Here is a 26395-nt window from a genome sequence, read left to right as displayed (position 1 = left end):
TTAATATGGATTCATACTTAAAAATTTGGACCGATTTATTATAAATTCTGTATGAATAACCCATTAGCTAAAAGTTGACAAAAAAAACACAGAAGAGGTCACATGTCGTGGATCTTAAGGCATTTAAAGTTTAGAAAAATGTTGTGTTACGGTAAGCGGAGAACATGGGACGTCTCTCGTGGGCCAATAAGACAGAACGAGAAGATCTCGTAAATTAAATGACTTTGGAACATGGGGAGGATTCATGACACGAGAATGATGATGCAATTTTCGAATTGACTTTAGAGTGAAAGTGATACGAAGACTCGTGAGCAATGCATAGTAAGCTTATTTGAGTGAGTGATGGTATATATATTAGTGTTATACAAGCAAGATGATAATCTTCCTACCAAAAAAAAAAAAGCAAGATGATAATCTGATTTTTTTTTTTATATATAGAAATATTATTATATATATATAAATATTATCAGAACAAAATTTGGAAAGTGCTACAAATTTTAAAGATTTTAACTTTTATTGTTAAACTATGATTAAGTTGATCCGGTTAAATTGCTTAATTTCATCATTTATGCCTATAGTGAGTTTGACTCTCCTAGTTGTGTCTTTGCCACCTAGATTGGATTCACTTGAGCAAAACTTGCATTATCACTCCCTCTATTCCTTACTAATCCAATTTCTAGAAAAAGATAGTTTTTGAATTTTTTTTTAATTCAATACTATTTATTCGTTATTATTGATGAGTGTAAGTTTTAAGAAATGTAAATGAATATAATTGATTAAATTTATAAAATATGTAAATCACAAAAAATACAATTATAATTAACTTTAATATGTGTGAAAAATCTAACTATAGATTAATTAGGAATTTAGGGGGGTAATTATTAGTATTCAAAACTCTTCATTAATGCATGGAAATGATAAGATTTACAAATATCTTTAGTGATATTACATTAATTTTTTTTTTCTTAAATAGTAAATGCTAAAATGGTGAAAAACAGAAATATGCCTTAAATAATAACCTAGTACTCTCTACTGTAGTAGTAGTTGATAATTCTTGAATAGTCAGTCATCGGAAAAAAAAAACAAAGAGATTAACTGATACGTCATTCGTGGGCTACCGTGAAGGCCCGTTAAGGATTCTCAAAATAAGTCATAAACTACGATCTATACGATCCGCCAAAACAAATAAAACACAGCCACGTGGCAATCCCTCCCACATCACCGTCCGATGAACCCACGACAAGCTCACAAACACGAGTCATGCTGCTCGTGCAGCGTGTTCCGTGATCTACGGGATTACAACTTCTACCAGATCCACCAAACCCTCAAAACGATCTGAACCGTTCATTTCATTTTGACCTCATCTATATATACTCTCTCACTCCCTTTCTCTTCTCCTCGCACACTCTCTTCTCTATCTCTCTGCCTCTTTCGATTTTTTTCATTTTCAAATCTCAGATCCAGAAAAAATATCTGAGATTCCCTCTCTCAACAATGGCGTTGCTCGTTGAGAAGACCTCTAGTGGCCGTGAATACAAGGTCAAGGACATGTCCCAAGCCGATTTCGGTCGTCTCGAGCTCGAGCTCGCCGAAGTTGAGATGCCTGGACTCATGGCTTGCCGTACTGAATTCGGACCTTCTCAGCCATTCAAAGGCGCTAGAATCACCGGATCTCTTCACATGACGATCCAAACCGCCGTACTTATCGAAACCCTAACTGCTCTCGGCGCTGAAGTCAGATGGTGTTCCTGCAACATCTTCTCTACCCAAGACCACGCCGCCGCCGCGATCGCTCGTGACTCCGCCGCTGTTTTCGCCTGGAAGGGTGAGACTCTTCAGGAGTACTGGTGGTGTACGGAGCGTGCTCTTGATTGGGGTCCAGGTGGTGGTCCTGATCTGATTGTTGACGATGGTGGTGACGCCACGCTTTTGATCCATGAGGGAGTTAAGGCTGAGGAGATCTTTGAGAAGACTGGTCAGGTTCCTGATCCTACTTCTACTGATAACCCTGAGTTCCAGATCGTGTTGTCTATCATCAAGGAAGGTCTTCAGGTTGATCCTAAGAAGTACCACAAGATGAAGGAGAGACTTGTTGGTGTCTCTGAGGAAACTACCACCGGTGTTAAGAGGCTTTACCAGATGCAGCAAAACGGAACCCTTTTGTTCCCTGCTATTAACGTCAACGACTCTGTCACCAAGAGCAAGGTATTGATCACTATACCAACTCTACTAATATTGATGAATATGTTAGATCTGTAGTTTTTGATGTGTTAGGTTTCAAAACAACGGATTAAACTAAGTAGATGCAACGTCTGAATTGTTTCTTGTTACTAGTATGATCTAGTAGCGAGTAGGAAGAACCAATCTTAATGGAGAAATGTCTTTCCTTTGTTAAGTTATAGTTATAACTTCGTTTGCTTAACGTCAACGTCTTGAACGTTTTTATTGATATCTTATCTATTGTGTTCTTTACTTGCAGTTCGACAACTTGTACGGTTGCCGTCACTCACTCCCTGATGGTCTCATGAGGGCTACTGATGTCATGATCGCCGGAAAGGTTGCTGTTGTCTGTGGATATGGTGATGTTGGAAAGGGTTGTGCCGCTGCCATGAAGACTGCTGGTGCCAGAGTCATTGTGACAGAGATTGATCCCATCTGTGCTCTTCAGGCTTTGATGGAAGGACTTCAGGTTCTTACCCTTGAGGATGTCGTCTCAGAAGCTGACATCTTTGTCACCACCACCGGTAACAAGGACATCATCATGGTTGACCACATGACCAAGATGAAGAACAACGCCATTGTGTGCAACATTGGTCACTTTGACAACGAGATCGACATGCTCGGACTCGAGACTTACCCAGGTGTGAAGCGTATCACCATCAAGCCCCAGACAGACAGGTGGGTGTTCCCAGAGACCAAGACCGGAATCATTGTCTTGGCTGAGGGTCGTCTCATGAACTTGGGTTGTGCCACTGGTCACCCTAGTTTCGTGATGTCTTGCTCTTTCACCAACCAGGTGATTGCCCAGCTCGAGCTCTGGAACGAGAAGTCAAGCGGCAAGTACGAGAAGAAGGTGTACGTTCTCCCCAAGCATTTGGATGAGAAGGTCGCAGCACTTCACTTGGGCAAGCTTGGAGCCAGACTCACTAAGCTTTCAAAGGACCAATCTGACTACGTCAGCATTCCAATTGAGGGACCATACAAGCCTCCTCACTACAGGTACTGAGAAAGAGAGAGAGTGGACAAACCGGTTCCGGGTTCGGTTCTACTTGTGGTTTTGTGTTGGGTTTGTGGTTGGAGAGTGGGAACAGTTTGAGATATTTGGTCTAACTGATGAAGTTGACCAAAATATCAATGAATAAGGGTGTTATTGGCTTTTGAAGGTTGTGCTTTGTTTTCTACATTTTTCATGAGACTTAAAAAAATTAGTTTTTGGTTTTAGTTTCCTCTCTTGATTTTTATTTTGCGTGTTCTGTTCAACATTGTACTCTTCAATACAAATGAGAAACCAAAAAAAACACAAAGGGGAAACTTATTTTCAGCATCCCAATTTTAATGAACTCTTCGACTGGTAGGGCTTTGCATTGATGCTAAACTATACGTTTTTATTTCCTTAGACGAAAATATCCATCTTTGTCATAGCTAAAACATGCCTCTAAATTCAAATTTCATTCACCATCATATATACTTTGTTCCTCGTGTTATTTAATAGAACTCCTATTTAATAAACTGTTGGTCCTCAAAATCCAATAAAATTGTTGGTCCACAAAATCAAAATGCAGTTTTGGCGAAGCAAACATTTTGGTATCTACTTTGATTAGTGGCTCCACCATAAGGACCATAAGACCATAACCCTTACATATGATGGTCTGTCTTGTACTTGCCTATTATCTCTTCACAAGAAAACTTGAGGGAGAAGGAACTAAATTGTATGGTTGGAAGTGTGGTACTAGAGGTAGTACAAGTACAATAGAGTTGGGTTTTCTTTTTGTGTGTCCGGGTTCAATCCACCGGAGGTTTCTTAAAAAAAAAATTCGAATATCGAAAATCGAACTTCAGATTATTGAGAGATTATAGTAGAAATGCCAATCCGGTTTTTAACCCGCGGATTGGCCCAAATAGTAGATAGCGAAACAAATATGGACACTGAATGTAATAATTATTATAGGCAAAACTTCTAAAGTTTTTACGACTGGGAAACACTGAATAGTTAATATGACAATTTGGATATTAGATGAAACCCTAAAAAAAATATGATGAAGATGTGAAAATTTTGATTTAAAATGATTTATATTCTTTTTATTTAAAAAAACACACATGGCAGTCAAATAAAAGAAGATATGTATTGCCTTATATTTAGCTTGTTGTATAATCTAGGTTTAGGGTTAGCTTGCTTTGTAATATTTTCGAAAGCAAAGGTTCCTAAAGGGTCAGAGAACGATGAGAAGCGACGAAGTGGGAAAACGAGGGCAAAGAAGTGAGCTATCACAAAACTTTACCGACAAAATTTCCATACCTTCCTCAAGACATAATCACAGAAATTCTACTTGGATCACATGTTAGATCATTAAGAAGATTCAGATGCGTGTCAAAGCATTTTTGCTCTCTGTTGATAGATCCCGAGTTTGCGAAGAAGCATGTCGATCATAACGCAGTACGTTTTGGCAACCGTAGACTTATACTGTCTTTGGCAAAATCTTTACGCGGTGAACTTGGATTCGATCCCTGATGGTTGTGGAGAACTTAAGGATTTGACTGCTGTGGAACTCGATTATCCCCTTAAAGAAAATCTTTTAAAAAAGAAAGATCGCTTATCTAAAACAAGTTGGTTCAAATCATTGGATCTTCGAACGGGTTGGTGTGTATCGCTTTGAGTTCAAACGATATCTTCTTGTATAACCCGACCACCTTAGAATCCAAGAGACTACGGAACTTGCTTGATGATCAATCTCTGCCTTATAGAAGTATGAGTGGGTTTAGTCATGGTTTTGGTTTTGATTCTCTGACCAATGATTATAAAGTGGTTAAGTTTTATGATGCAAACGACTACAATAATGTATATATACTCACTGAAGACAGATTCGTGGAGGCGGATATGCAATATGTCTTATAATGCATTAGCTTTCACTTATTCTGTGGAACTCAACGGAGTGATCCATTGGATTTCCTTACTTCATGATGTAGAAAAACATCAGAAAGCGGTTATATCATTTGGTCTTAACACAGAAAAATTCTGAGTTATGTCATTGCCTAAATGTGAGCATAGCTTTGGGACATATGCGGTCACTACTCTCAGGTAATGCTACTACAAGATGGATGATGATGTTATATGGGTAATGAGCGAGTACAGAGTCGAGAGTTCATGGCGTGAGATTCGAATCAGCGTTTCCTACAAATTCATGAAACCATTGTGTTCGACCAAGACTCACAAGGAGCTTTTGCTAGGATTCGATGGACAGTTGGTCTTATACAACTCTGAGCATAAAACATAGAGGGGATATGAACATCCGCGGTGTTGATTTCTGGCGACACGAGAATACATACACGTACGTGGAGAGCCTCAAATCACCAAACTCACATAGTATATAGATCTGCTATGTTTAGCAAGGATGTACCGTGGATTCAAGCCTAACTCCATCTGATGGCCAAGGCCAGGGGATTGGAAAGTACTCTCTAGATTCTACCAAGGTCTATCCCATTGTTGTACAAGGACATGTATATGATTGTGTTCCATGACACACACTAGATTTCACATGATCTACTATACAAGAACCATCAAACATATCCTAAGTGAAAAGCTTCTAATTTGGTCCAAAAGCACCCAAAGTTTTTCAAATCAATCTTGTAAATTGTAAATATATAAGATCTTAATAATTAAACATTTGATAAACCACATAGTTGCAGAGTTACATACATATAACAATTCTTATGTCAAAGTCTCAGAGACATTATATAACAACAAAAAGCCTTTTAATTTACTTGCCTCTTGAACACAAAAGGACCAAACAAGTGTTTTCTCAGGTGTTGATGTCGCTTGTGTCTCTAGCACATCGTGTAATGGTTTCGCAACCTCTGCTGTAAGAATTAGCTTGTCCAGATCGGCAATCGTAGTAAGAAGCTCCTGGTTTCTGACAAGGAACCATGTCTCTCCTTAGGGTTTCGTATCCGATGTACCTTTTATGCGCCATGAGAACTCTCCGGCTTATCTCCGACGGCATCAGATCTTCTTCTTCTCCGATTAAGCTGTTTCGTACTAGCATTGTTTCGATCTCTCTGTTCGGCGACGGGATCGAGATCGCGTCGGAGAGTGAGAGGAAAATGACGGCGAACAACACCATCGCCACATAGTTTAACATCTTTATGCAGATTGTGCCAAAGCTCTCTCTCTCTCTCTCTATGTTTCGTGTAGTTTTGGGAGAAGGTGAAGGTTAAGGTTAAAAGCAGAAATGGAGGTAGTTGGTGAAGAAGAAGAAGAAGAAGAAGAGTAGCTGAAAAATGTACAGTAAAAATAAACCGGTTTTGATTTTCAATTATTTTGGATTTAGGTTGGCTAGACAACTTAGACCGGCCGGTTTGCGAAGATAATGTTTCTTCTCAGGTTAGTGAAGTTATGAATCAAGGCTAAAAATATTTGATCTATTTTTTTTAATTTACATGTTTAATATCTTGTTATTTTTTTTGAATAATACTTTTTTTTGAATAATACTTATAGTGATAAAACATGTAATTTAATATCCAAAAAAATGAAATAATCTCATTTTTATATTTAGAATCTCGTAACAAAAAAATATATTCTAATTTTACCATTTTTTTTTTTAACATTTTACCTTTTTTTTTTAACACTACCACTATTTATTTATATTTAGTTATTAATGCATAAAAATTAATTAGAAATTAGAAGTTCACTAAACTAGTGTATACATATATTTATAGTACACCGCAATCGAATCTCCGCCGCAATCTCTCCCTTTTTCATGGTGAAGTTGAAGCCTTTGTGTGGGTGATGCGCTGCATGATTAGACATAACTATAGAGCTGTTTTGTTTGTCACTGACGGTTCCGACCTGGTGAAGATGGTGTTTTCTCTAATCGAATGGTCGGCATTCGCTATCTACCTGGAGGATATTATCGCTGATAGGGAAGAATTTTAGACATTTTCCTTATCTCTTATTTCTTGTAACTTGAATGTTAAGGCGGATTCTTTGGCGCGACATGTTCGTACCATACCGCACTTTGTCAAGTTTGTAAACAGCTGTCTTCCAAATTGGCTCGTTTGAGCTGATTCTCTTCTTTTGATGACAAAAAAAAATTAAAATACATTTATAGTACACCATGAAAACTAACAAAATTTATGTTAATATTCTTTTTTGATGTCCTTTTTTTTTAATAACTAAGAGGCATCACATATATCCCTCAGACCCGAAACCAGAGCATGTTATATGGTCTCGTCCCAAGCACTACTCGCACCGGCGACCTCTTGATATTTGCCAGATATTTTCACCAATTGAGCTATTAGCATTTGGTTCCTTTTTAAATTCCTACATACTCATGTTTTTTTTTCTCCAAAAGTGTGTAAAAAATTGTTTTGACCATCAACTCTTTGTATTGTAACATGAATTGTTTAAATTCCTAATGCGATTTTAAAATGTAAGTAACACTTATAAGAAAATAACCAAGATCATTTTTTAAATAACCAAATAAACTTTATAAGAAAAGAATCTAAGTTTTTTTTTTTAAATTCAGTTTTATAGAAATTTGAATAATGGATATGATGCTATTTCTTTCTTATTCTAATCCAAACAAATAATGTAGATACTAGATATTATCAACATTTAACACTAATTAAGTCTAATCCAATTGTGGTCAATTAAAATATTTTCTGATAAAGGAAAAAGTATAACACCTTTAGATAAAATAAAATTGTGTATAATATTAATTAAACACAATCATAACCTAAGCCAAAATTAATAACCCCTTTGACCAAATAATCATTGTTTGAATAACCAAAAAAAAAAATACTATATATAAGCCATATTATAGAGAAACCATAGCTTACAAGTCACAAAGAGGAGAGGTAAACTGGGTTGTAAAAATGTTATATTTCATTAGAATTGTTGCTCTAAATTTCTATTATTTCTATTAATTAGTGTCAATTTGAACCTTATTTTTCTTTAGTTTTTTTTTTCTTTCTCAAATATATTCTAACAAATAGTTGTTGTATTTTCTAGCAACATTGAAAATGGCCACGAAGAAGTTTTCATCTTTTCTATTACCTTTATTGATGGTGTTTGCTTTTATCCTTCCATCAATGATTTCAGGTAACACACATATTTATTCATCGAGGCTAAATTTTCTTAAAAGCAATTTTTTTGTGTTTTTATTTACGACATCAAAATGAGAGACTTATAACATTTTCTCACATTTGATTAGTAAAAACAATGTGTAATACAAATTTATAATATGATTAACTGATCAGTTCCATGGTTGAAATAATTTTTGTTAATGTGTTTTGTTTATGCAGTCGAAGTAATACCATGTTTACAAGGAGTAAGATGTTCAAATGATACGACATGCAACGAAATTTGCATATCTAAAGGATACAGATTAGGAGGTTACTGTCAAAAATATGTGGGCAAAAAGACTGGTCATTGTTGTTGTCATCCTAATTTTGATTCATCTCAACACTCTTCCATATCTAATGATATCAATGTATTAATTCCTAATTAATTTCTCGTTTTATATGTATTTCATATACATTATGATCAGAATAATTAATATATTTTAGTTTCAAATATGTTTTATATGGATTATACTCTCTTATGTCAGCTACACAGTTGGTTAAGACACGGCTCTTATTAGAAAATTTACGTTTTACAGTTTATTATGTAATACATATTTTTAGTGTTTAGTAATTATCTCACACTTCTCATTCATGTTTGTAAAAAGATATTTTTGAAATTTCCCTATTTAAAAGTGTAAGAGTCAACTCTCTTGTGAGACCTTAGTTTAAAGAGAGACTTAAATGAATTGATTTGGCTATCCATGTCATTAAAGTGCACTTATCTTTTCGGTAAAGGGTCTCGAGAAAACTACACAGTTAAATATGCATATGCTAGAGTAGTTCAAAGATGGGTGACATTTCGGGAAGTGGTTGTCTAAACTGTGTGAATGAGGTCAAAATATAATGAAAGATCATGTGGTGGTTTATAGGATCGGTAAACAAGTCATTAAGCATCTCAGACGTAGCAAACTGACATGCAGGTGTTGATGGGCTCAAGAACCTAGGGAGAGAACGTGATTTCCATTAAGAGAGGTGGGCCTTATAAACTGGTGGTGAACATGGAGCCCAATAGAGAGATGGCGGTCGGGATGTTACATCTTTTAATATAGACATCAACTATGTATAAATAAAAGATTTTGTTAAACAAAAAAAGAAAGATCTGGAAAAGTTAATATATTTAGATTTTACTTATTTATATATTGTAAAAGCAAATTAAAATAAATAAACTAATTTATAAATATTAAAAATGTTCTAGTAAATGGTAACCAAAAACTGAACAAGTAAAACTGATTAATATAAATAATTTTTACAAAAACTTTATTTAATAAATTTAAGTTTAAAATAAATTTAGTTAACAACTTTCTTTAATTTTTTGCACTTAATATTAAATTAAATTTAAATATGTTATTATAAAACATTAATATTTATTTTAGGTTAAAGAATATTTTAAATTTCTTTAAATATTTTATAATATAATATATAAATTCATAACATTAGTATAAAGTAAAAATTATGATGGAATTATATTTTATTTAAAAGTTATAATAAAATTATGTAATTATTTATATTTAGAAATTAAATGTCAATATTATCATTAAAAGTATTTTAAAATATTTAATTATATAAAACTATTATTAAGATTTTTTCCTCGTTGTTCCTCTATAATTTTTAGGACGAACATTTTTGAACTGTTGTTCCTTTTATTTGAAGAATGAATAGGAATAATGTAGGTCTTACATATCTAAAAATTGGAAAATTCTTTATAAATGGTAACAAAAATTGAGGAATAAAGAGTAACACCACGTTTCTCTTCATTCTATTCCTAAAGAGTGGTCACGAGTTGGAGCTTTGGTCACATCCAAACAACTAATGTAAATATTATCAACATTTAACACTAATTAAGTCTAATATATATGTGGTCAACAAAAATATTTTTTAAGAAAAGGAAAAAATACTATAACACTATTAGATAAAATTGTGTTTAGCAAAATTTATTTAAACACAATCATAAACTGATCCTAAATTAATAACCCCTTTGACCAACTTATCATTGTTCAAATAACCAAATAAACAAATATATAAGCCATATAATAAAGAAAGCATATATACAAGTCACACAACTTATACAGTCAAATTCCCAATATCTAAATATCAAAAAGAGGAGAGGTAAATATCATGAATGTCATTAGAATGGTTTATCTAAAATATCTAATATTACTCTATTACTGTGAATTTGAACTTGATTTTTCTTAAGTTTTTTTTTCTTTTGTTCTTCTAACAAATAGTTTTGTATTTTCTAGCAACATTAAAAATGGTCACGAAGAAGTTTTCATATTTTCTATTACCTTTATTGATGGTGTTTGCTTTCATCCTTCCATCAATAATTTCAGGTAACACACATATTTATTCAATGTTAAATTTTCTTATAAGCAATTTTTTGTGTTCATATTTAAGATTTCACGATGAGAGACTTGTAACTATAGTAAATTAAAATTTATAATACGATTAGTATTGATTAAATCCATGGTTAATATAATCTTTGTTAATGTGTTTTGTTCATGCAGTTGAAGTGATACCATGTATAGAAGAAATAAGATGTTCAAACGATAAGACATGCAACGAAGTTTGCATAACTAAAGGATTCAGATTTGGAGGTTACTGTCAAAAATATGTTGGCAAAAAGACTGGTTATTGTTGTTGTCATCCTAATTAGTTTTGATTATTCTCAAAAATTCCAAAAAGTTTGATTCATTTCAAGACTTTTCCATATCCAATGATATCAATTCCTAATTAATATCTAGTTTCATATGTATTACATATAAAAATCAGAATAATTCATATATTGTATTGTCAAATATGTTTTGATATGGATTCTACTCTCTTATGTCAGATTAAGATACACCTTTGGTTAAGAAAGGGCTCATATTAGACAATTTTACATTCTATAATTTATTATATAATACACTAAATTTTTACCGGCCATGTAACATTTATTGTTAATTTAACTTTTTGGAATTTAGAACCCCAAAGTTTTTTTTTTTGGATGAATTTAAAATTTATTCAATCCAAAAAAACCTTGTTTACAATATATGCAACCTTAGTTTGAAAGAGGATTCAGAATTAAGACTAATGTGAGAAAAAATAAAATAAAGGTTTACGTAGAGTTGGTGTAGAGACGAGTTGCCAACCAAGTGCGTAACCCATCCTCCAGTCGAGGAGCTCTTGACTCATTTAGTGAACATAATCTGTTGCGAGTGAGCCGATAATCTGTTATGGGGTGTTTGGAACCTCACTATGTCGTCGACCGTTCCGTTCACGCTATAGAGAGTGGAGAGCAGCCTGGAAAACGTACCTCGTGAGAACTCCGAAGTTTTTGTCAAAAATGTATTTACAAAATGTTAATATACTAGGATTGACCCCGTGTTCTATAAATTATTTAAATTTAAATGACTTAGTATAATGATATAGAAGATTTATATTTATTTTCTATAACAACCAGAATATTACCATAGTTTCAAAATATAGTATTTTTTTTAATTTCAATTAAGATAATAAATGAGCATCCGATTTGTAATTTCGGGTTGTAAATTTTAATTCTGAACCGATCCAAAATATATATATTTACAAAATTAACTTTACTGATTTGAGATTAATAGTGTTTAAGACATTAGTTTTTGGGAAATCGATTATAAAAAAATAATTTTAGTACAAAATGTACTTTAAAATTGTATATATTTTTAGTGTTTAGTTATTATCTCACATTTCTCATCCTTATTTTAAAAGTGTAAGACCATTTCCAAAGGGGAGTTCATAAATGGATTCTTAACTTTAATATGTTCAAAAATAAATAAATAAATGTGTATTTAGCTAAGGATGAGTCCTTAATTAGTGACATGTGGAGAACAATGATCGGAGTTGGTCAATGTTTCTTTTTTTTCCTTTGATTCTCTCTCTCTCTTTCACTTAATCAATTAATCAAAATTTATAAAGAACTTTTTAAAAAACTAATTAGAAAAATTCACCTTTGCAGATGCTCTAAGAGTCAATCTCTTATTATATATGAACAATCAACTTTGTATAAATAAAAGATCTCATAAAGTTAATATATTTAGATTTTATTTATTTATATATAGTAAAAGAAAATTAAAATAAATGAAGATCAAGTATTTGACCAATATTTAATGTCTAAATAACAAAATAGAAATAACGAAATATGTTATTATGGAAAATCTGTTATGGCTTAAAATGTAGGTTTGACCAGATTATGGTCTAAAAAATCCATTAAAATAAAACTAAAACTGGAAATTCTATAATAGCTAGCTATTGATATTTTGACTTTTAAAAATAAAACTTTTAAATTAATGTAAATTAGATTATAAATATGGCTTGGTACGAAATCCTGAAAATTTTCTATTAAGAAGAAAAACGACTTGTTATTATCGCGTTAGTATTTGTAAGATATTAATTGGTATATATCTATATATTCCTATTATCAATGTTTTTACGCGAAATGGAACTTCTCTAAACATTGATTTTAAACTTTACTTTCAAAAGATCTTTTTATTTTATTAATAAGATTTTCATGAGATTGAATATGTTCTAACAACTTTCTTTGCATCATTTAGTAAAACAACTAATGGGAATCAAGAATTTGTCTTGTCTTATATTGTTGATGGTGTGTGCTTTTATCCTCCTACCCATGACTTCAGCTTCAGGTAATACCTATATTTTATTCTGGGTTAAGTGATATAAATGTAAATAGTTATCTTTATTAATCTAATAATATCATGGTGAAATAATCAAATTGAGATTTTATTTAAGAAGAAATGTGACTCTTCTTTTGGGTTATAGATTAAAGAAATTAATGTTTTGTGTAATTTCATAACATGTTAAATATTTGCACTAGTATACAAATGCATAAGTTCATCATCATTGTGTGTTTTTTTTATAGTCTTGTTAATATGTTTGTTTTTGAACTAAACAGGAGCTAGACAATGTTATTTAGAACCGGTGTGTTCAAACTCAGGTACATGCAATGAGTTTTGCAGATATAAAGGATACCCATTAGGAGGGTTTTGTGAACGCTATGGTAGATCAAAGAAAGGTCACTGTTGCTGTTATTATAGCTTTGAATCTCAGAAGTCTTCTAAATCACATGATACTAATTTCTAATGTATTCATTATTAAGTAATCCATCATTTTATCTGTACTATCTATATCAGAATAATTATAATAATTTTAGCTATATGTTTATATATAGATTATATAATTTCTTGTAAGGTCTAAGCAAAACAAAAACAAACCCAGAAACCGGAACTGGAATCGACAAATAATGGTTTGGCTCTGGGTATTAGCTGATACCCGAACAGCTGAACATGTGTTTGATCATAGTAACCTAATTTTTTTCTAGAACATGTATCCATATATCTAAAATAATTGTACTCTATATTTGAATGGGTGCCTCTAAAATTATTTATATCGACTAACAATTTTTTTAATGAGGAAATAAAATGTAAAAAATGTGGTAAAAATAATATATCTTTTCCCTTAAACACAGCTTGAAATCTAACTATATAGCTTTGATAATTTTATTTTATGTCGATTATTATGTCTTTTAATTTGGTAACTAATATACAAATCAAATATATTTAGGGAAAAAAATCGGAAGATTTTGAAAGATATCGATGGTGTTATTATTGAAAAAGCAAATTTGTGAATTTTCTAAATTAGATTATAAATTTGTATGACATATGGAAAATCTTATACAGGAATTTAAAGGCAACGATTTGTATTTATAGTGTAACAATACATTACTTAGAAATGTAAGTTTTTCTATATATATATAATCTTAGTATTGGTGTTGGTATTAGACATAGAAGTTATCTTGCTAATTGGTTTTGTCTTTTAAATTTCAAATGAAATCCTCTAGTGTTTGTACATGGGGTGATAACAATAATAAGAGAGTTTAGGGACGATACGAAACTAGTTCCTTTATTACCGTTTAAGTGAGATCCAAAGTTACAACGAGAATAAGTCTCGCTACAATCTACCGAGCCAAGAACTTATACGAAATAGAGGGACAAAACGCGAGAGAGTCGCGGCTAGGCAACAATTCTAAAAAAAAGAAGGAGAAAACGCGAGAGAGTCGTGGCTAGGCAGCGACTGTCTTGTTTTCTGGGTAATATCCTCCGGCCCTCCTCGTTCCCAACAATGATACAATGTATTTATAGGGGCTAGAAATCCTAGAAATCCTAGAAATCTCTTCTCTACTTTCTACGAATTACGATTTAGCCCCTCCGAGCTTAATGGGCTTATTTTGAGAAAATCCTTCTTTAAGTTTGTTGGACCTTTGTTTTGTGGCCTTCTAATATATGAGGACCATGGCCTATATCCAACATCTAGTAAAATTGGTGTCAAGATGATTTCATTTCTTGTATTGTTGATGGTCTTTACTCTCATCCTTCTACCCATGATTTCAGGTTATATATATATATATATATATATATATATATAACTCAAGAAATTGTTCATATTTTTCATTTTTTCTAAGTTCGATTAATCCAACTTAAAACAATGGTTATTATATTCGTTCTTATTCATATGTTATGTGTTTATGTACTAAACAGGGCAAAACACGCAATGCTACTCAGAACTAGAATGTAAAGACACATCTACATGCATTGACCTTTGCAAAGCTAACAACCACACATTAGGAGGAACTTGTTTTCTTAGTGTCAACCGTTGCTGCTGCTATATATTAGTTTCATGATCGAATCTCCATATCCAAGAATACCAATAATGGACTCAATACTTTACTTGTTTTGTTAAGCAATACATTTTGTTTTACCCTGCTTTAGTACATTATGACTTCACACTTTTGATTCGTTTTCTATGCAGAGGCTTTGAACTAGCTTATAAACATTAAAAAATACTAATATTATTGTGACGTTCCGGTTTCAGAAAACACGGTTTTTCAAAAACAAATTGATTTGACCATCAATGTCATCAAAGTACAACGAATACGATTATTTTGTTTTCCTAGAGTACGATTAATTCATCTTGGGGACAAATACGACAACGAATATGATTATTTCATCTTCTTACACAAATCATAATTATCCAATTTACATTTCCATATAGTTCCCATCTCCAGCAAAGAAAAGTTAATAGAGAACTCAAGTATTTGACCAAGATTGATTTTCTAAATAATTATAAGAAAATTCTATTTTAGAGAATCCATTATAAATTATGGGAGATCCATTAAAATAATTTTGAAAATATTATATGAGTTAGTTTATTTACTATATTTATCTTGAAATAATGAAATGTAGGTCAAATCAAGTGTTTGATTTCAAAGACCAATTCAAACTAAAAAGAAAGCAGAAAAGAGAAAAGAATCAGAAAAATCCATCATAGGAGATGTTTGAATGAGTGTGCTTGGTGTAAATTATTTATTTCTTACCTAAAGTCAGAATATATAATAACAATTATATAGATTTACTATTACTATTTACTACAAAAAAAAAAGATTATTTACTATTATCTTTTGTCAAAAAAAAAAAAGATTTACTATTATCTTAATGAGGATATAAAATGTAAAAAAGTGTGGTAAGAATCATTTTTATTTCTTTCTTAAATGCATGTTTAAGAGAATAGCTTAAAATCTAACTAGCTTTGGAAATTTTCACATTTGTAGATAAATATGTCTTAGAATTTGATAACTAATATAAAAATCAAATATGTTTAGGGGGAAACAAATTGGGAAGTTTTATTAGAATGATATCAAATGGTTTGATTATTGAAAAGCAAATATGTGATTTTTCTAAATTAGGTTATAAGTTAATATGTATAAATTCGTAACACATAATGAAATTGATTCTGAACCTTACTTGTTTAAACTTGTAACAAATAATTGTTAAATCCTCTAGTAAAATGGGTGCCAAGATGATTTCATTTCTTGTATTGTTGATGGTCTGCACTCTCATCCTTCTACCCAAGATTTCAGGTTTTATATATATATAACACTCAAGAAATTGTTTTTTATATATTTTGAATAACATGTTTCATATTTTTCTATTTTCTAAGTTCGAATTCCAATTTAAAACAATGGTTGTTAAAATTATTATTTGTTCATGGTGTTATTGTTTTATGAACAAAACAGGGCAAAACGCACAATGCTACTCAGGACTAGAATGTAAAGACTCATCGACATGCATCGATCTTTGCAAAGCTAACAACCACGAATTGGGAGGAACTTGTTTTCTTCGTGTGAGCCGTTGCTGCTGCTATATCAAGACTCTTCCAAATCCAAGAATACCAATAATGGACTCATTCATTACTAATTGATTATCATATATTACTATATACAATGTATACTCTATTATCAAAAACACAACTATACTTACATCTATAAATTTATACACATATTCTCTTATAAATAAATGATCTACATCACTTGATTTGTTAAGCAATACATTTTGCTTTACACTGCTTTTAGTACGTGATTGATTTCACACTTTTGTACACAAATCATAATTATCAAAGTTGACAGAGAGACTCATTTAGTGGCTTTCATAATCTATTCAACAAGTCTATTGGTTTGAATAATACACTTTCATAACCTATTCAGCAGAGCTGACTTGAGTACAAGACACTCAGCTGCTGTTGCTTTCAGATGAATGTAAGCGTTCTTGGATCACTCATTCACGTTGTATGGAAGATACAACGTCAACACAACAGACTCTTCATCATAAGTGGGTGGTCACTGGAATCAAGTATCCTAAGACCCGGTAAATGTTGCTCATCAGTTTGTGTCTGCCCAACATTAGGTTGCTCATTCAAATCTTGAAATTCTCGCTAAGTTCTCGGCTCATTTACGATCATTCATACACTCCCTTGCTCGGGTGCCCAAATTTTCAACCTTTTGGCACCTCTTTCACAATTCTCGTTCACACTGTCTGTCTCATTCGGTGTAGTTGAGGTAACATTCTCTACAGCAGCTTTGGATGAACATAGTGAAGGTTCGATTTCCATTTCAGAACCCAAAATAACTTCTTCTGCATTTTCTGAGCAGGCCCTTAGACAACTCATTGGCAATTTACTCAACTCACCATCTAAATCAGTAGCAACTCCGCCATGACCCTCATGTTTATCTAGCAAATCATATTCATCAAGAGATTTTCCATTAGATGGTTCACTGAAAGCAATTTCTTTCTGCAAGTTACCTTCATTAGCATCACTCTTTTGCAGATTGACGGGTGCATTTATTTGCTTTTCCACAGAGACGGCTAATGAAATTGCATAATCACGAAACAAGGAATCGCGAGGTGGGCAACGTAGCAGATCAATCAAGGTCTGATAATACTGTAGAAGGCTCGCGGATTGCATAGAAGCTCTGTTTCCAAGACATTGTTGTGTAAGTTTGATCATGTGCTTACATATGTATCCCTTTTCTGCCCAGCTGCAGCTGCAAACCCCAAACTGTGACCCTGGATTCCACACAACATGAATTTTGTTGCCTTCACACTCATCTGTTATTTTTGCAGACATACCAGATAAAACAACATCAGAATCTGGTATACTCATTGCTTTGCGGAAGGAAGTCAACCCGCTCACCCATTCCTCTTTCCAATACCTGGCAAAATTATCTTTTCCAGAATACTCATCAAGCCAGAAGTAAGAATGTACTTTTGTCCCTAACTTATCGACCAACCAATCAGCACGTTGATAAGCTTCAGAGTCCCTCTCATTCAAAAGCCTGCACTTCAGCTGATAGTGGTAAAGCTCCATTGCTGCACATGTCTCTTGGCTTGCCAAGGGAAGAGATTGTAACGCACTTGTCCAAGCTCCTACAATAAATTGGAGGGAAAAAGTCATTCTCGAGAGAACTAATGTCAAATATCTGCAATAATTTCAGGTAGAGTGGCAGAGAACCAATGTAGAATTACATGTATACACTTGATACTTAGGGTCCATGAACCTTTAGACCTACCAATGAATTTTTGATGACCATGCACTCATGCAGGTAGAGTGTAAGAAATGAAAAGAGAGAATCGGAAAATAACCTATTCTGGGAGACCAAACAGCTCTGAAGTACTCTACAAATTCTGGACTACCAACAAAATCCCCCACAAAACTGTCAAACAATGTGGCTGTTCCTTGTCTTCTACAGATTTTATCTACAGCCTGCCCAAGATGTCTTGAAATCTCAACGCGTGTCTCTGTTTCTGGACATCTCTTGAATATGTTCTTCTGCCATGCATGGCGAACGCGCCAAAAGGAAAACAAGACAGGACACTGAAATACATCCCTGAGAACATCGCAAGCAATAGCATTCAATAACTATAATATTGAGGGTTGAATTTGGTTCCTTGTCTGAAACATATGCTTACACCAAAGTTCTTATCAACAAACGAGAGCAATATGATTCAGTATCTGTTGATGAAGTGATGAATCTTATAATCTAACTAGGTCAAACTGCACCTAGCCAGTCCAACCAAGGGTTCAAGCCCTATGGTTGTAACATCTAAGTCAATTTGTCCAAATAGTACTACACAGAGCTCCACTATATAAGTGACCAAAGTCAACTTCAATCAATATATCAATTGGTTATATAACTAAGTTAACTGCATTCAAAGCTAAATGCTTTGCTGTGGTAAACTCTGCCAATTTACGGAAAGAAGGGACATGCAAAATATGGTTTTAAATAAAAAAGTGGTCGTTGAAGCAACCAACCTGATCGTTGTTACGTCAGCAAAAGGATCATCAACTATGAACCCAGCCACCTTCCAGGAGGGATCCTTGGCATGGACTCGGTTACAAAGAGCTCTCATCCATCTATATGCATCTCCACTGGAAAACCGTGGTGCAATTATCCAAGCAACTGGAATAGCCTTATTCTCAGAGTCGAATACAACAAGACTATGAATGGGATACTGGAAATAAACACAAGACAGACCTGAAAATCATAAATATATATATACCAAATTTAGCTACTGAGCAAACTGTAAGAAACTGACCTTTAGTTTATTTGTTCCAAACCTCGAGTCTGAAGCCAAAAGTCTACAGTTTCCAAATCGAATCATTTGTTGCAACTGCCACTCAGTTTGGATACCCAAGGAAAAAGGGTCGGTGTCAGAAAACCCCTCAAAGAAAAACACCTGACTCTGATGATTTTCAACCCACATGCTGGTGCTGACATCATCATCCTCATTGAGCTCATATGTTGAACGTCGAATACTCCTCTCAAGTCTTCGAACATATCTATGAGTTAACAAATCATCTCGGTTAGTTGGACCCCCTTGTTTTTCGACTGATTCATTATGCCTTTGCATTATGGTCTCCACAGAGACACCCACATAGAGCAAAGATAATACACGTAGCCTAAGGTCTTCTGATATATATGGAGCAAACATAGCTCTTGTTCCAGCCGCTTTTTTGTCTTGTGGACCGTGGCAGGGCAACCCTTTTTCATCTACATGCTTGTCATTATTATAAATTACTAAAGCCACTGTTGGCTCTGCAATTAAGCGTTTCACAATGAAGTGACACCTGCAACCTCTCTTGGAATTGGGTCGGCCTGCATTGTTCTTTTTTGGAACATATGTGCTCCTACTTGGCCGAACAGCTCCGCCTTTTCTATTGTCATCTGGTCCAAAGGAACACCAATACCTACTCAATCAAAAACACTAAACTATAACCAACGATTTTGTTCCACACTTACTAACAAAAAGAGATGCATGCGGAGGACAAGCAAACAGATAAATGATCTAACTTGTTGTGTAACTTACAGAATATACTCCAGGATGCCATCAACCTTTGGCTTATATTTTTTCCCTTTGGCTTTCCTTCTTCTAGCTTCGACATGGAAACTCGTGGGACAATCTTTATTCGAGGATTCGCCTCTTACAAAATCATCCACCCTAGTATACGGGATGAGGGCTAACCTATCTATATTGTCCCGGTAACCTTCAACCTTTGACCAAACAAGATCAGCAGAAGAAAATTCTGGCAAAGTAGGATTTTGCACAGGTAAGGAGAAAATCTGATCCCATCTAGCCATCTGCATTTCATTATGTAGACAAAATCATGAACAAAATGACACAGAATTAAGAAATTTTCAAGAGTTGAAAACATCACGACAGAATCCTGGCAACTCTATATTGAAACAAGACATTCTCAAACAGATTTTTTATTTATTGAAACGATACATTTGTTCACTCTTGACACTAACACTTGAGACGTCTCTGGTTATAGGAAAAATAAACTCCCATTATGTCTTCATGAAAATTAACTCATTTAAATGAAACATGTATGTTATTAGTAAAAAGGACTAAATTGGGAAAAAAAACAAACAAGAACACAGCTATTCAAACCACAACAGGGCAAACATAAACAGATTAAGGCAAAACAAATGATTAAGCATTTTATCAGCAATGAAATCAGACCAAGGAGGAATATAACAACACCTAAATTCAAACTTACAATGATATCAAACTTCCCCAAATACACAAATTTGATTATGTATTTGAAAGGTTAGAACTTTATTGAAAAAATCGTCAAAAAAATGAAAGTAAAACAACGGAGTATATCAAAATCAACAGAGAGAAAGAAGCACTAACTCTGAAACGGCGGAGTCAGAAATAGACGTCGACTTCGATAAACCCCAGAGACAGACGATTGAAGAAAACGCTTTAGGGTTCTTCTTCTTCAGTGTCTGAGAATCGAACTTGGAGAGAGGGAGAAGAAGCTGATACGACGACGTTTATGGTAGAAATATCAAACGACATCGTTATATTCAAATCTAAACCAACCGGTTTAGTCATGTGGTTTAAATTACTTAAGCTTTTTACTTGGTACAGTTAGTTGGTTTGTCGTTGGTTCCAACTCGTGGGATTTGATTGAAGATGCGTGAACCGGGTAATAACTCGGGAAATCTCGATTATCATGTCACTTCAAAAGCTTTCATGTTTTAAAGATGGGGAAAAGATATATAATTGTGTATCAAACTTGCTGATACATTATACAAGTTACACATACACCAAACCAAACCAAAAAAGAATTAGAAACACATTTTAGAGTATGGATGTTAACATCGTCGGTTCTAAGGTTTGGGGGAAGGCTACGTATGGTCTATGCACTTAAATTTACACTCAAATTACATGTGTAGAAAAGAGATACAAGTGAGAGACACTAGTGTTTACACACCAAGGAAGACTACTTACGCTTTGGACGCTATTAGCAGGAGTCCATTGTTTCATTACTTACTCAGACATACATGTGGCATAACCACAGACCATACTCGTTCATGTAACCTGAAAAGAAAAGCAAATGGGTAAATTTACAGCATTGTATATCGGCATAAACCGATTATGATTTCTCTACATGAGTCAGATGACAACATGCTAAGTTTTTACTGACAATACAAAGGTTACATAAGTATGCGCTAAATTTTCCTAACCACTGTCGACAATGAAAAGCTAAACAACCAAAATGTTGCCAAAAAATAACATCATGCAAAGTATCGAGAAGGCTAACATGTCTATCACCAAGGAATATAGAGATAACGAGTAGGTTTGAGGATGTATTTACCAGTTAATTACTTTATAAGGTCAGATGCTCGATATTCTTTGTATTACGTGAGATTATATTCCCGTTTCTTCTGTCCTCTTGCTCTTCGTATGGGTTTCCTCTATAAGTCGAACTTGCCTCCTCATTATCTGAAGACCCCGGCCTTTCTGTTAGGAACTGTTCCCAGAATACATCATTCACTCTTGCTGGAGGAGCTGCATTTGCTTGGTTAACTCCAACTGCAACCTCTTGTTGTCGACCCCGGTTTTTCTCACTTGCACTTGTTTCTATTGAGTTAAAGTTTAACTCAGTATATCTTCCAATCTCCTGATTTTTATGATTTGTCTTAGCTATCTGTGAAGCTGTCTTGTCTGGTAATGGAGCAGAAGCCAGTGTTAGATTTAAATGACATGAAAAGCCATCAGTCTCCTCTGAAGAAGTTAGCCTCTGCTGCAAGGTCTCCACTCTAGTATTGTCATTTAGCAGTAACCTCCTCGGGCATGTCCCGGTGTCTGCAAGCTCTAGTGCTTCAGGTGCAAATGGTAGGCCTTCTCTTCTGGTTAGTGTAGTTTTTGGATCACATCCTGACAGTATTCCCTTGGGACTCGCTCCTTCTTCATTGGAACTTTGTATACTGTGTGAAATCATGTTCATATCTGAAACAGCTGGAGAAAGCTCTAGCCGCAATTTATTCGAGAAATTTTGATGAAAAATATTTCCCGATTCGGGTCTTGAGCTACCACTGCTATTGTCCAGATGAGAATCTTCTGAAGGTGGCTTTGATTGCTCAACTTGAGGGAGCCTTCGCTTTTTGTTGTAAGCTGAAATATCCAATTGCTCAACTTTACGGCCAAAATTCTTAATAAATGAAGGATTTCGAATTGCTGTCTCCAAGAAATTCAGCAACTTCTTTTGCCTCTTCTCCATATCATCAACATGCTCAGTCATTTCTTCAAACTGATGCTTAGCTACAGCCTTCTGTTGTTTGAACTTCAAAAGCTTAGCTTCAATCGCAGATTTTTCACGTGAAAGCTTGTCCATTTGCTCTTGCAACACTGCTCTTTCTTGATCTGCCGACGAAGCAGGTGGATGACTGTGGCTGTGTATAGCTTTCCTTCTATGTATATTCTTGAGAAGATGCTTCTGATCCTTAATAAAATCATCGTTCGAAAATTCCCACCTCTCTGGATCAATCTTCCGGAACCCCTATCAACAAAATCACAAGAACATTCACCGGTTATAGAAATCTAAAGCAGAGAACGAGGAATACCAACAAAATCCCTAAGTTCCAATAAAGTGATAACACTGAACTGGAGGAGATAAAATCCGAATGCTAGTACCCGTAACTTCTCTTAAAAGTCCACACACAGTCCCTAGCTCCAATCAAATGATGACACAGGAGGAGATAAAATCCTATTGCTAGCACTGAGAAATTGCTCTTAAATTCCATACAAAGCCTTCACCTTTAAGCTACATTTCACATTGGATGAGATAAAATCCCAAAAAAATTCACCCAGTTCGACAATCCAATCTATAATCATACAGGCCTAAACGCTTTCGTCGCTGCTCTTACACATCCATACAAAGACATCAACTTTAGCTACATTTCATCTTCGTCTTGAAATCAATCCACAACCCATAAACTCAATTCCACAATTCAATCTATAAATCACGAAAACAACAAAACCCTTTTCGTCTAAGAACTTGAATCAAACGATACGCGATCAAAATTAGGTCAATTTCAAAAACATGGAGAAGAGAGAAGAAGAGTTGGGTAGAGAAATCGAAATTGAGAGAAAAAGACTCACATAGGTATTAAGCTGACGGATGAAAGAAGAGAAGTTATTGTGCTTGAAGTAAGTTGGAAGAAGATGGCTTGAAAACTCCGCATGATTCCAAACGATGAAGCTGTTGTTGTTGGAGCTCCACGATACGATCTGGTCCGTCGAGGAATCATCTACCATCTCGTAGGTCTTAACCAAGAAAGGAGCTGGTCCTCCGGCTCCTTCTCCGCCGCCGCTCATGGAAACGGAGGAGTTACCTAATGCGCCGTTCATTGTTTTGATTCTAATCAGAAACAGTAACGAGAGATCGTGAATTCGTGATGGTGGGCAACAAGACCCGAGAGAGAGAGAGAGCCTTAGCCGTAAATAAATGATTTTTGTTTATTCTTTTTCATTTTTATGAGTAATATTATTAAACTAAAATGTCTTTTTAAAGTGTTTTTAAAACTACGATTAAAAACCCAAAAATACCTAAAACAACTACAAATGCCCCAAGTAAAATGATAAATTATTGAATACTGTGAGATCTTTGGAAGATGAAAAAATATGTTTTTAAGCCAAACATACTAAACATAAAGTCTTAGAAATGTTTGTTCAAAAGGAATATACAAAAAAGAGTCTTAGAATTGAATTAGTTGACGAGAAAACTTAAATATTCATATTTAACAAAACACCTAACATACGATTTCTCTTACTAGCTTAGACAATAGATCAAACTTGCGTCAAACGACGAAAAAACATAGAGTTCATGATAACTTAGTACTCAAAAGACAATATTGGCTTGTATGTTCATCACCGGAATAAATACTTGTGAGGATCAGAGCACAAAAACTTGGCACGAGGCAGAGAGTCTTGGAATAGTAAGAAGTTTCCTGAGGATGACAGCTTCTTCCTTTTGTCTCAAATTGCCTAAGCATAGTGTGAGTTTCTTGAGGATTGTTGAGTTCTCTAGAAAGTAACTCACTAGTTTCGGGTTTGTCTCTGTTGCCTTCTCTGCCATCGGCTTCACAATCTTAACATACTCAAGAGATGTTAGAAACTGACGAGGTCCACGTAAGATACTAACTCCCTTCTTCCTCGGAGGACGGCTACTAATTTCCTGCAAGTAAGACGAAACAAGTTGAGTATGTCTTACTTTTACCATTTGCATACATAGTAAGGAAAGGAGTTTATGATTCAGTAGAAATCCTAACCAAGACAAGAGATCTTAGATTCGGGCAGCTCTCAAGAAAGATTGGCAACATTCCCCACCTGTAGTCGGTGAATTTGACTTGCAAGTAAGCTATATTATGGAATAAGGGTAGTTTTTCACATCTTGAGTAATTATATATGACCTATTACAAAGAACGAAAAAGAAAAAGAGATCAGTAAGAACCTATAAGATAAAGTCAAGCATCCAAATAGTGAAATCAACATAGATTACCTCAAGAGTACTCGAAGAGATGCTCATATCTTTAACACAAGATATCCCAACAAGAAAATTACGAATCATATGTCTCTTTGGTAGATTATATGGATCAGACTCATTATCGAAACTTAAGTCAAACTCAGTATCGATATCGGCCTTAACAAGTGAACCATGATTTTCTATAATGAAACTTTCCATTCCCTTATCACTAAGCCTCAGATACTCAAGCCTAGGAGCATCAATTATGATATTCATATAACCCATCATCTCAACATAAGTGAAACTCAATAGAGACTGAGAACACACTTGAAGATATTCTAAATTGCCGTTCATGTTAATAGTGTTTAAACTTAAGCTTTCAAGAACAGGGCAGCCTAAGATCAGCATCTCCAAAGCCAAATCGTTGTCAAACTCAACTCCATCTAGAACAATAACTTTAAGAGAAGGTAAAGACACAAGCTCGGGGGGATTAGGCAAGCATATGTACCGGAGAGTTAAAGATACCAAGCTCTCACACGAGTAAACTGTTCCGGGTATCCGTATCACTACTCTATTCATCTCCCAATTTTTGTCCAAGATATTGAGATGTTGAACTTTCCTCTTAACAACAGTGTTGATCCAGTGGGTGAAATGATCAGTGCCAAGCTCGACAGCCTTATAAGAATCAACCGTTAACTTAAACTCTCGTAAACACGACTCACTGTTGAAACCCAGAAACCTATAAACGAACCCCAACAAAGTCATGAAATCCGAGAAGTCATCACAGTCACTCACCATGAAATCACCACATTGCAAGTCCAGCCCAGGTACGTATCTCCATAGATTTCTCCATCGGTGGGATAACACACTGCACTTCACCACATCCTTGGTGGGAAGTTTCAAGAGAATCTGATGAAGCAAAGAATCTGGCAAGTTTCTCAGCTTATCTACTTCAACTACTGCTCCGTCACCTGAGGGCTTCGCACGAACACGTCTCTCTCCGTCTTCTTCATCCATGGTATCTGCTTAATTAGATCGAAATGGAGCGAAATCGAAATTTTCCAATCAAATGCGATCGATCGTATCAACACCGTCTCCACTCCAGTTAGGGTTCTCTCTGTCAATGGAAAGGTGAAAAGTCTCAAGTTTATTTGTTTCGAGTATTTCAAATGGGCTTTTATAAACTTAGCCCATTAAGGATAAAAATCAAACCAAATCGATTTTAAAAAGTTTCGGTTCAAACCGGTGAATTTTCAAATCCTGAACCAAAAACATTGATCACCGAACCAATCAATTTGACTACATTGAGCTGAACCGAAGGAAAAAAAAATCGAAATAACCGAGCAGGTTAACACCAAATACTCCGAGAGCTTAT

The 26395-nt window shown here is 34.5% G+C and overlaps 8 protein-coding genes across 8 annotated transcripts; 4 read left to right on the top strand and 4 right to left on the bottom strand.

Annotated features, from left to right (window-relative positions):
* The first annotated feature begins 1404 nt into the window (after positions 1-1404).
* On the top strand, positions 1405-3544 carry LOC17878178 (adenosylhomocysteinase 1). Its single transcript, XM_006283573.2, has 2 exons — positions 1405-2205; positions 2480-3544. Exons 1-2 carry the CDS (start codon positions 1495-1497, stop codon positions 3224-3226), a joined length of 1458 nt encoding a protein of 485 aa, XP_006283635.1. The 5' UTR covers positions 1405-1494; the 3' UTR covers positions 3227-3544.
* A 2416-nt stretch (positions 3545-5960) lies between these two features.
* Positions 5961-6453, bottom strand: LOC17878154 (protein RALF-like 31). Its single transcript, XM_006284732.2, has one exon. The coding sequence runs from the start codon at positions 6354-6356 to the stop codon at positions 6018-6020; it is 339 nt and encodes a 112-aa protein (XP_006284794.1). The 5' UTR covers positions 6357-6453; the 3' UTR covers positions 5961-6017.
* Positions 6454-8231: 1778 nt separating this feature from the next.
* On the top strand, positions 8232-8727 carry LOC17880480 (putative defensin-like protein 88). The gene is made up of 2 exons (XM_006282813.2): positions 8232-8317; positions 8521-8727. The coding sequence occupies exons 1-2, from the start codon at positions 8239-8241 to the stop codon at positions 8724-8726; spliced, it is 285 nt and encodes a 94-aa protein (XP_006282875.1). The 5' UTR covers positions 8232-8238; the 3' UTR covers position 8727.
* A 1864-nt stretch (positions 8728-10591) lies between these two features.
* LOC17878009 (putative defensin-like protein 88) lies at positions 10592-10993 on the top strand. The gene is made up of 2 exons (XM_006285914.1): positions 10592-10670; positions 10845-10993. The coding sequence occupies exons 1-2, from the start codon at positions 10592-10594 to the stop codon at positions 10991-10993; spliced, it is 228 nt and encodes a 75-aa protein (XP_006285976.1).
* A 1699-nt stretch (positions 10994-12692) lies between these two features.
* On the top strand, positions 12693-13533 carry LOC111829716 (putative defensin-like protein 89). Its single transcript, XM_023779664.1, has 3 exons — positions 12693-12748; positions 12906-12995; positions 13265-13533. The coding sequence occupies exons 2-3, from the start codon at positions 12917-12919 to the stop codon at positions 13450-13452; spliced, it is 267 nt and encodes an 88-aa protein (XP_023635432.1). The 5' UTR covers positions 12693-12748; positions 12906-12916; the 3' UTR covers positions 13453-13533.
* Positions 13534-16681: 3148 nt separating this feature from the next.
* On the bottom strand, positions 16682-21003 carry LOC17879351. Its single transcript, XM_006283099.2, has 6 exons — positions 20901-21003; positions 20070-20341; positions 19299-19950; positions 19015-19214; positions 18345-18589; positions 16682-18128 (listed from the first exon to the last, which is right to left on the bottom strand). The coding sequence occupies exons 2-6, from the start codon at positions 20339-20341 to the stop codon at positions 17164-17166; spliced, it is 2334 nt and encodes a 777-aa protein (XP_006283161.1). The 5' UTR covers positions 20901-21003; the 3' UTR covers positions 16682-17163.
* A 238-nt stretch (positions 21004-21241) lies between these two features.
* On the bottom strand, positions 21242-23979 carry LOC17879257 (heat stress transcription factor A-5). The gene is made up of 3 exons (XM_006283610.2): positions 23658-23979; positions 21871-23055; positions 21242-21593 (listed from the first exon to the last, which is right to left on the bottom strand). The coding sequence occupies exons 1-2, from the start codon at positions 23904-23906 to the stop codon at positions 21883-21885; spliced, it is 1422 nt and encodes a 473-aa protein (XP_006283672.1). The 5' UTR covers positions 23907-23979; the 3' UTR covers positions 21242-21593; positions 21871-21882.
* A 260-nt stretch (positions 23980-24239) lies between these two features.
* On the bottom strand, positions 24240-26136 carry LOC17880787 (FBD-associated F-box protein At4g13985). Its single transcript, XM_023777891.1, has 3 exons — positions 25057-26136; positions 24827-24967; positions 24240-24732 (listed from the first exon to the last, which is right to left on the bottom strand). The coding sequence occupies exons 1-3, from the start codon at positions 26035-26037 to the stop codon at positions 24451-24453; spliced, it is 1404 nt and encodes a 467-aa protein (XP_023633659.1). The 5' UTR covers positions 26038-26136; the 3' UTR covers positions 24240-24450.
* Between the last annotated feature and the right edge of the window lie 259 nt (positions 26137-26395).

Source organism: Capsella rubella, unplaced genomic scaffold (assembly GCF_000375325.1).
Source record: "Capsella rubella cultivar Monte Gargano unplaced genomic scaffold, Caprub1_0 scaffold_7, whole genome shotgun sequence".
Lineage (NCBI taxonomy): Eukaryota > Viridiplantae > Streptophyta > Magnoliopsida > Brassicales > Brassicaceae > Capsella > Capsella rubella.
Note: the sequence above shows the minus strand (reverse complement) of the source record. Positions and strands in the feature narration are given on the sequence as shown.

Coding starts and splice junctions, on each gene's coding strand:
- LOC17878178 (XM_006283573.2), top strand. CDS start 1,495: ATGGCGTTGCTCGTTGAGAAGACCTCTAGTGGCCGTGAATACAAGGTC. Junction 2,206..2,479: donor ACTCTGTCACCAAGAGCAAG/GTATTGATCACT, acceptor CTTTACTTGCAG/TTCGACAACTTGTACGGTTG.
- LOC17878154 (XM_006284732.2), bottom strand. CDS start 6,356: ATGTTAAACTATGTGGCGATGGTGTTGTTCGCCGTCATTTTCCTCTCA.
- LOC17880480 (XM_006282813.2), top strand. CDS start 8,239: ATGGCCACGAAGAAGTTTTCATCTTTTCTATTACCTTTATTGATGGTG. Junction 8,318..8,520: donor CCTTCCATCAATGATTTCAG/GTAACACACATA, acceptor TTGTTTATGCAG/TCGAAGTAATACCATGTTTA.
- LOC17878009 (XM_006285914.1), top strand. CDS start 10,592: ATGGTCACGAAGAAGTTTTCATATTTTCTATTACCTTTATTGATGGTG. Junction 10,671..10,844: donor CCTTCCATCAATAATTTCAG/GTAACACACATA, acceptor TTGTTCATGCAG/TTGAAGTGATACCATGTATA.
- LOC111829716 (XM_023779664.1), top strand. CDS start 12,917: ATGGGAATCAAGAATTTGTCTTGTCTTATATTGTTGATGGTGTGTGCT. Junction 12,996..13,264: donor ACCCATGACTTCAGCTTCAG/GTAATACCTATA, acceptor TGAACTAAACAG/GAGCTAGACAATGTTATTTA.
- LOC17879351 (XM_006283099.2), bottom strand. CDS start 20,341: ATGGCTAGATGGGATCAGATTTTCTCCTTACCTGTGCAAAATCCTACT. Junction 19,951..20,069: donor GGCATCCTGGAGTATATTCT/GTAAGTTACACA, acceptor TTGATTGAGTAG/GTATTGGTGTTCCTTTGGAC. Junction 18,129..18,344: donor TGTTTGGTCTCCCAGAATAG/GTTATTTTCCGA, acceptor AATTTATTGTAG/GAGCTTGGACAAGTGCGTTA.
- LOC17879257 (XM_006283610.2), bottom strand. CDS start 23,906: ATGAACGGCGCATTAGGTAACTCCTCCGTTTCCATGAGCGGCGGCGGA. Junction 23,056..23,657: donor TCCGTCAGCTTAATACCTAT/GTGAGTCTTTTT, acceptor TTTTGTTGATAG/GGGTTCCGGAAGATTGATCC.
- LOC17880787 (XM_023777891.1), bottom strand. CDS start 26,037: ATGGATGAAGAAGACGGAGAGAGACGTGTTCGTGCGAAGCCCTCAGGT. Junction 24,968..25,056: donor TCTCTTCGAGTACTCTTGAG/GTAATCTATGTT, acceptor TCTTTGTAATAG/GTCATATATAATTACTCAAG. Junction 24,733..24,826: donor ATCTAAGATCTCTTGTCTTG/GTTAGGATTTCT, acceptor TCTTACTTGCAG/GAAATTAGTAGCCGTCCTCC.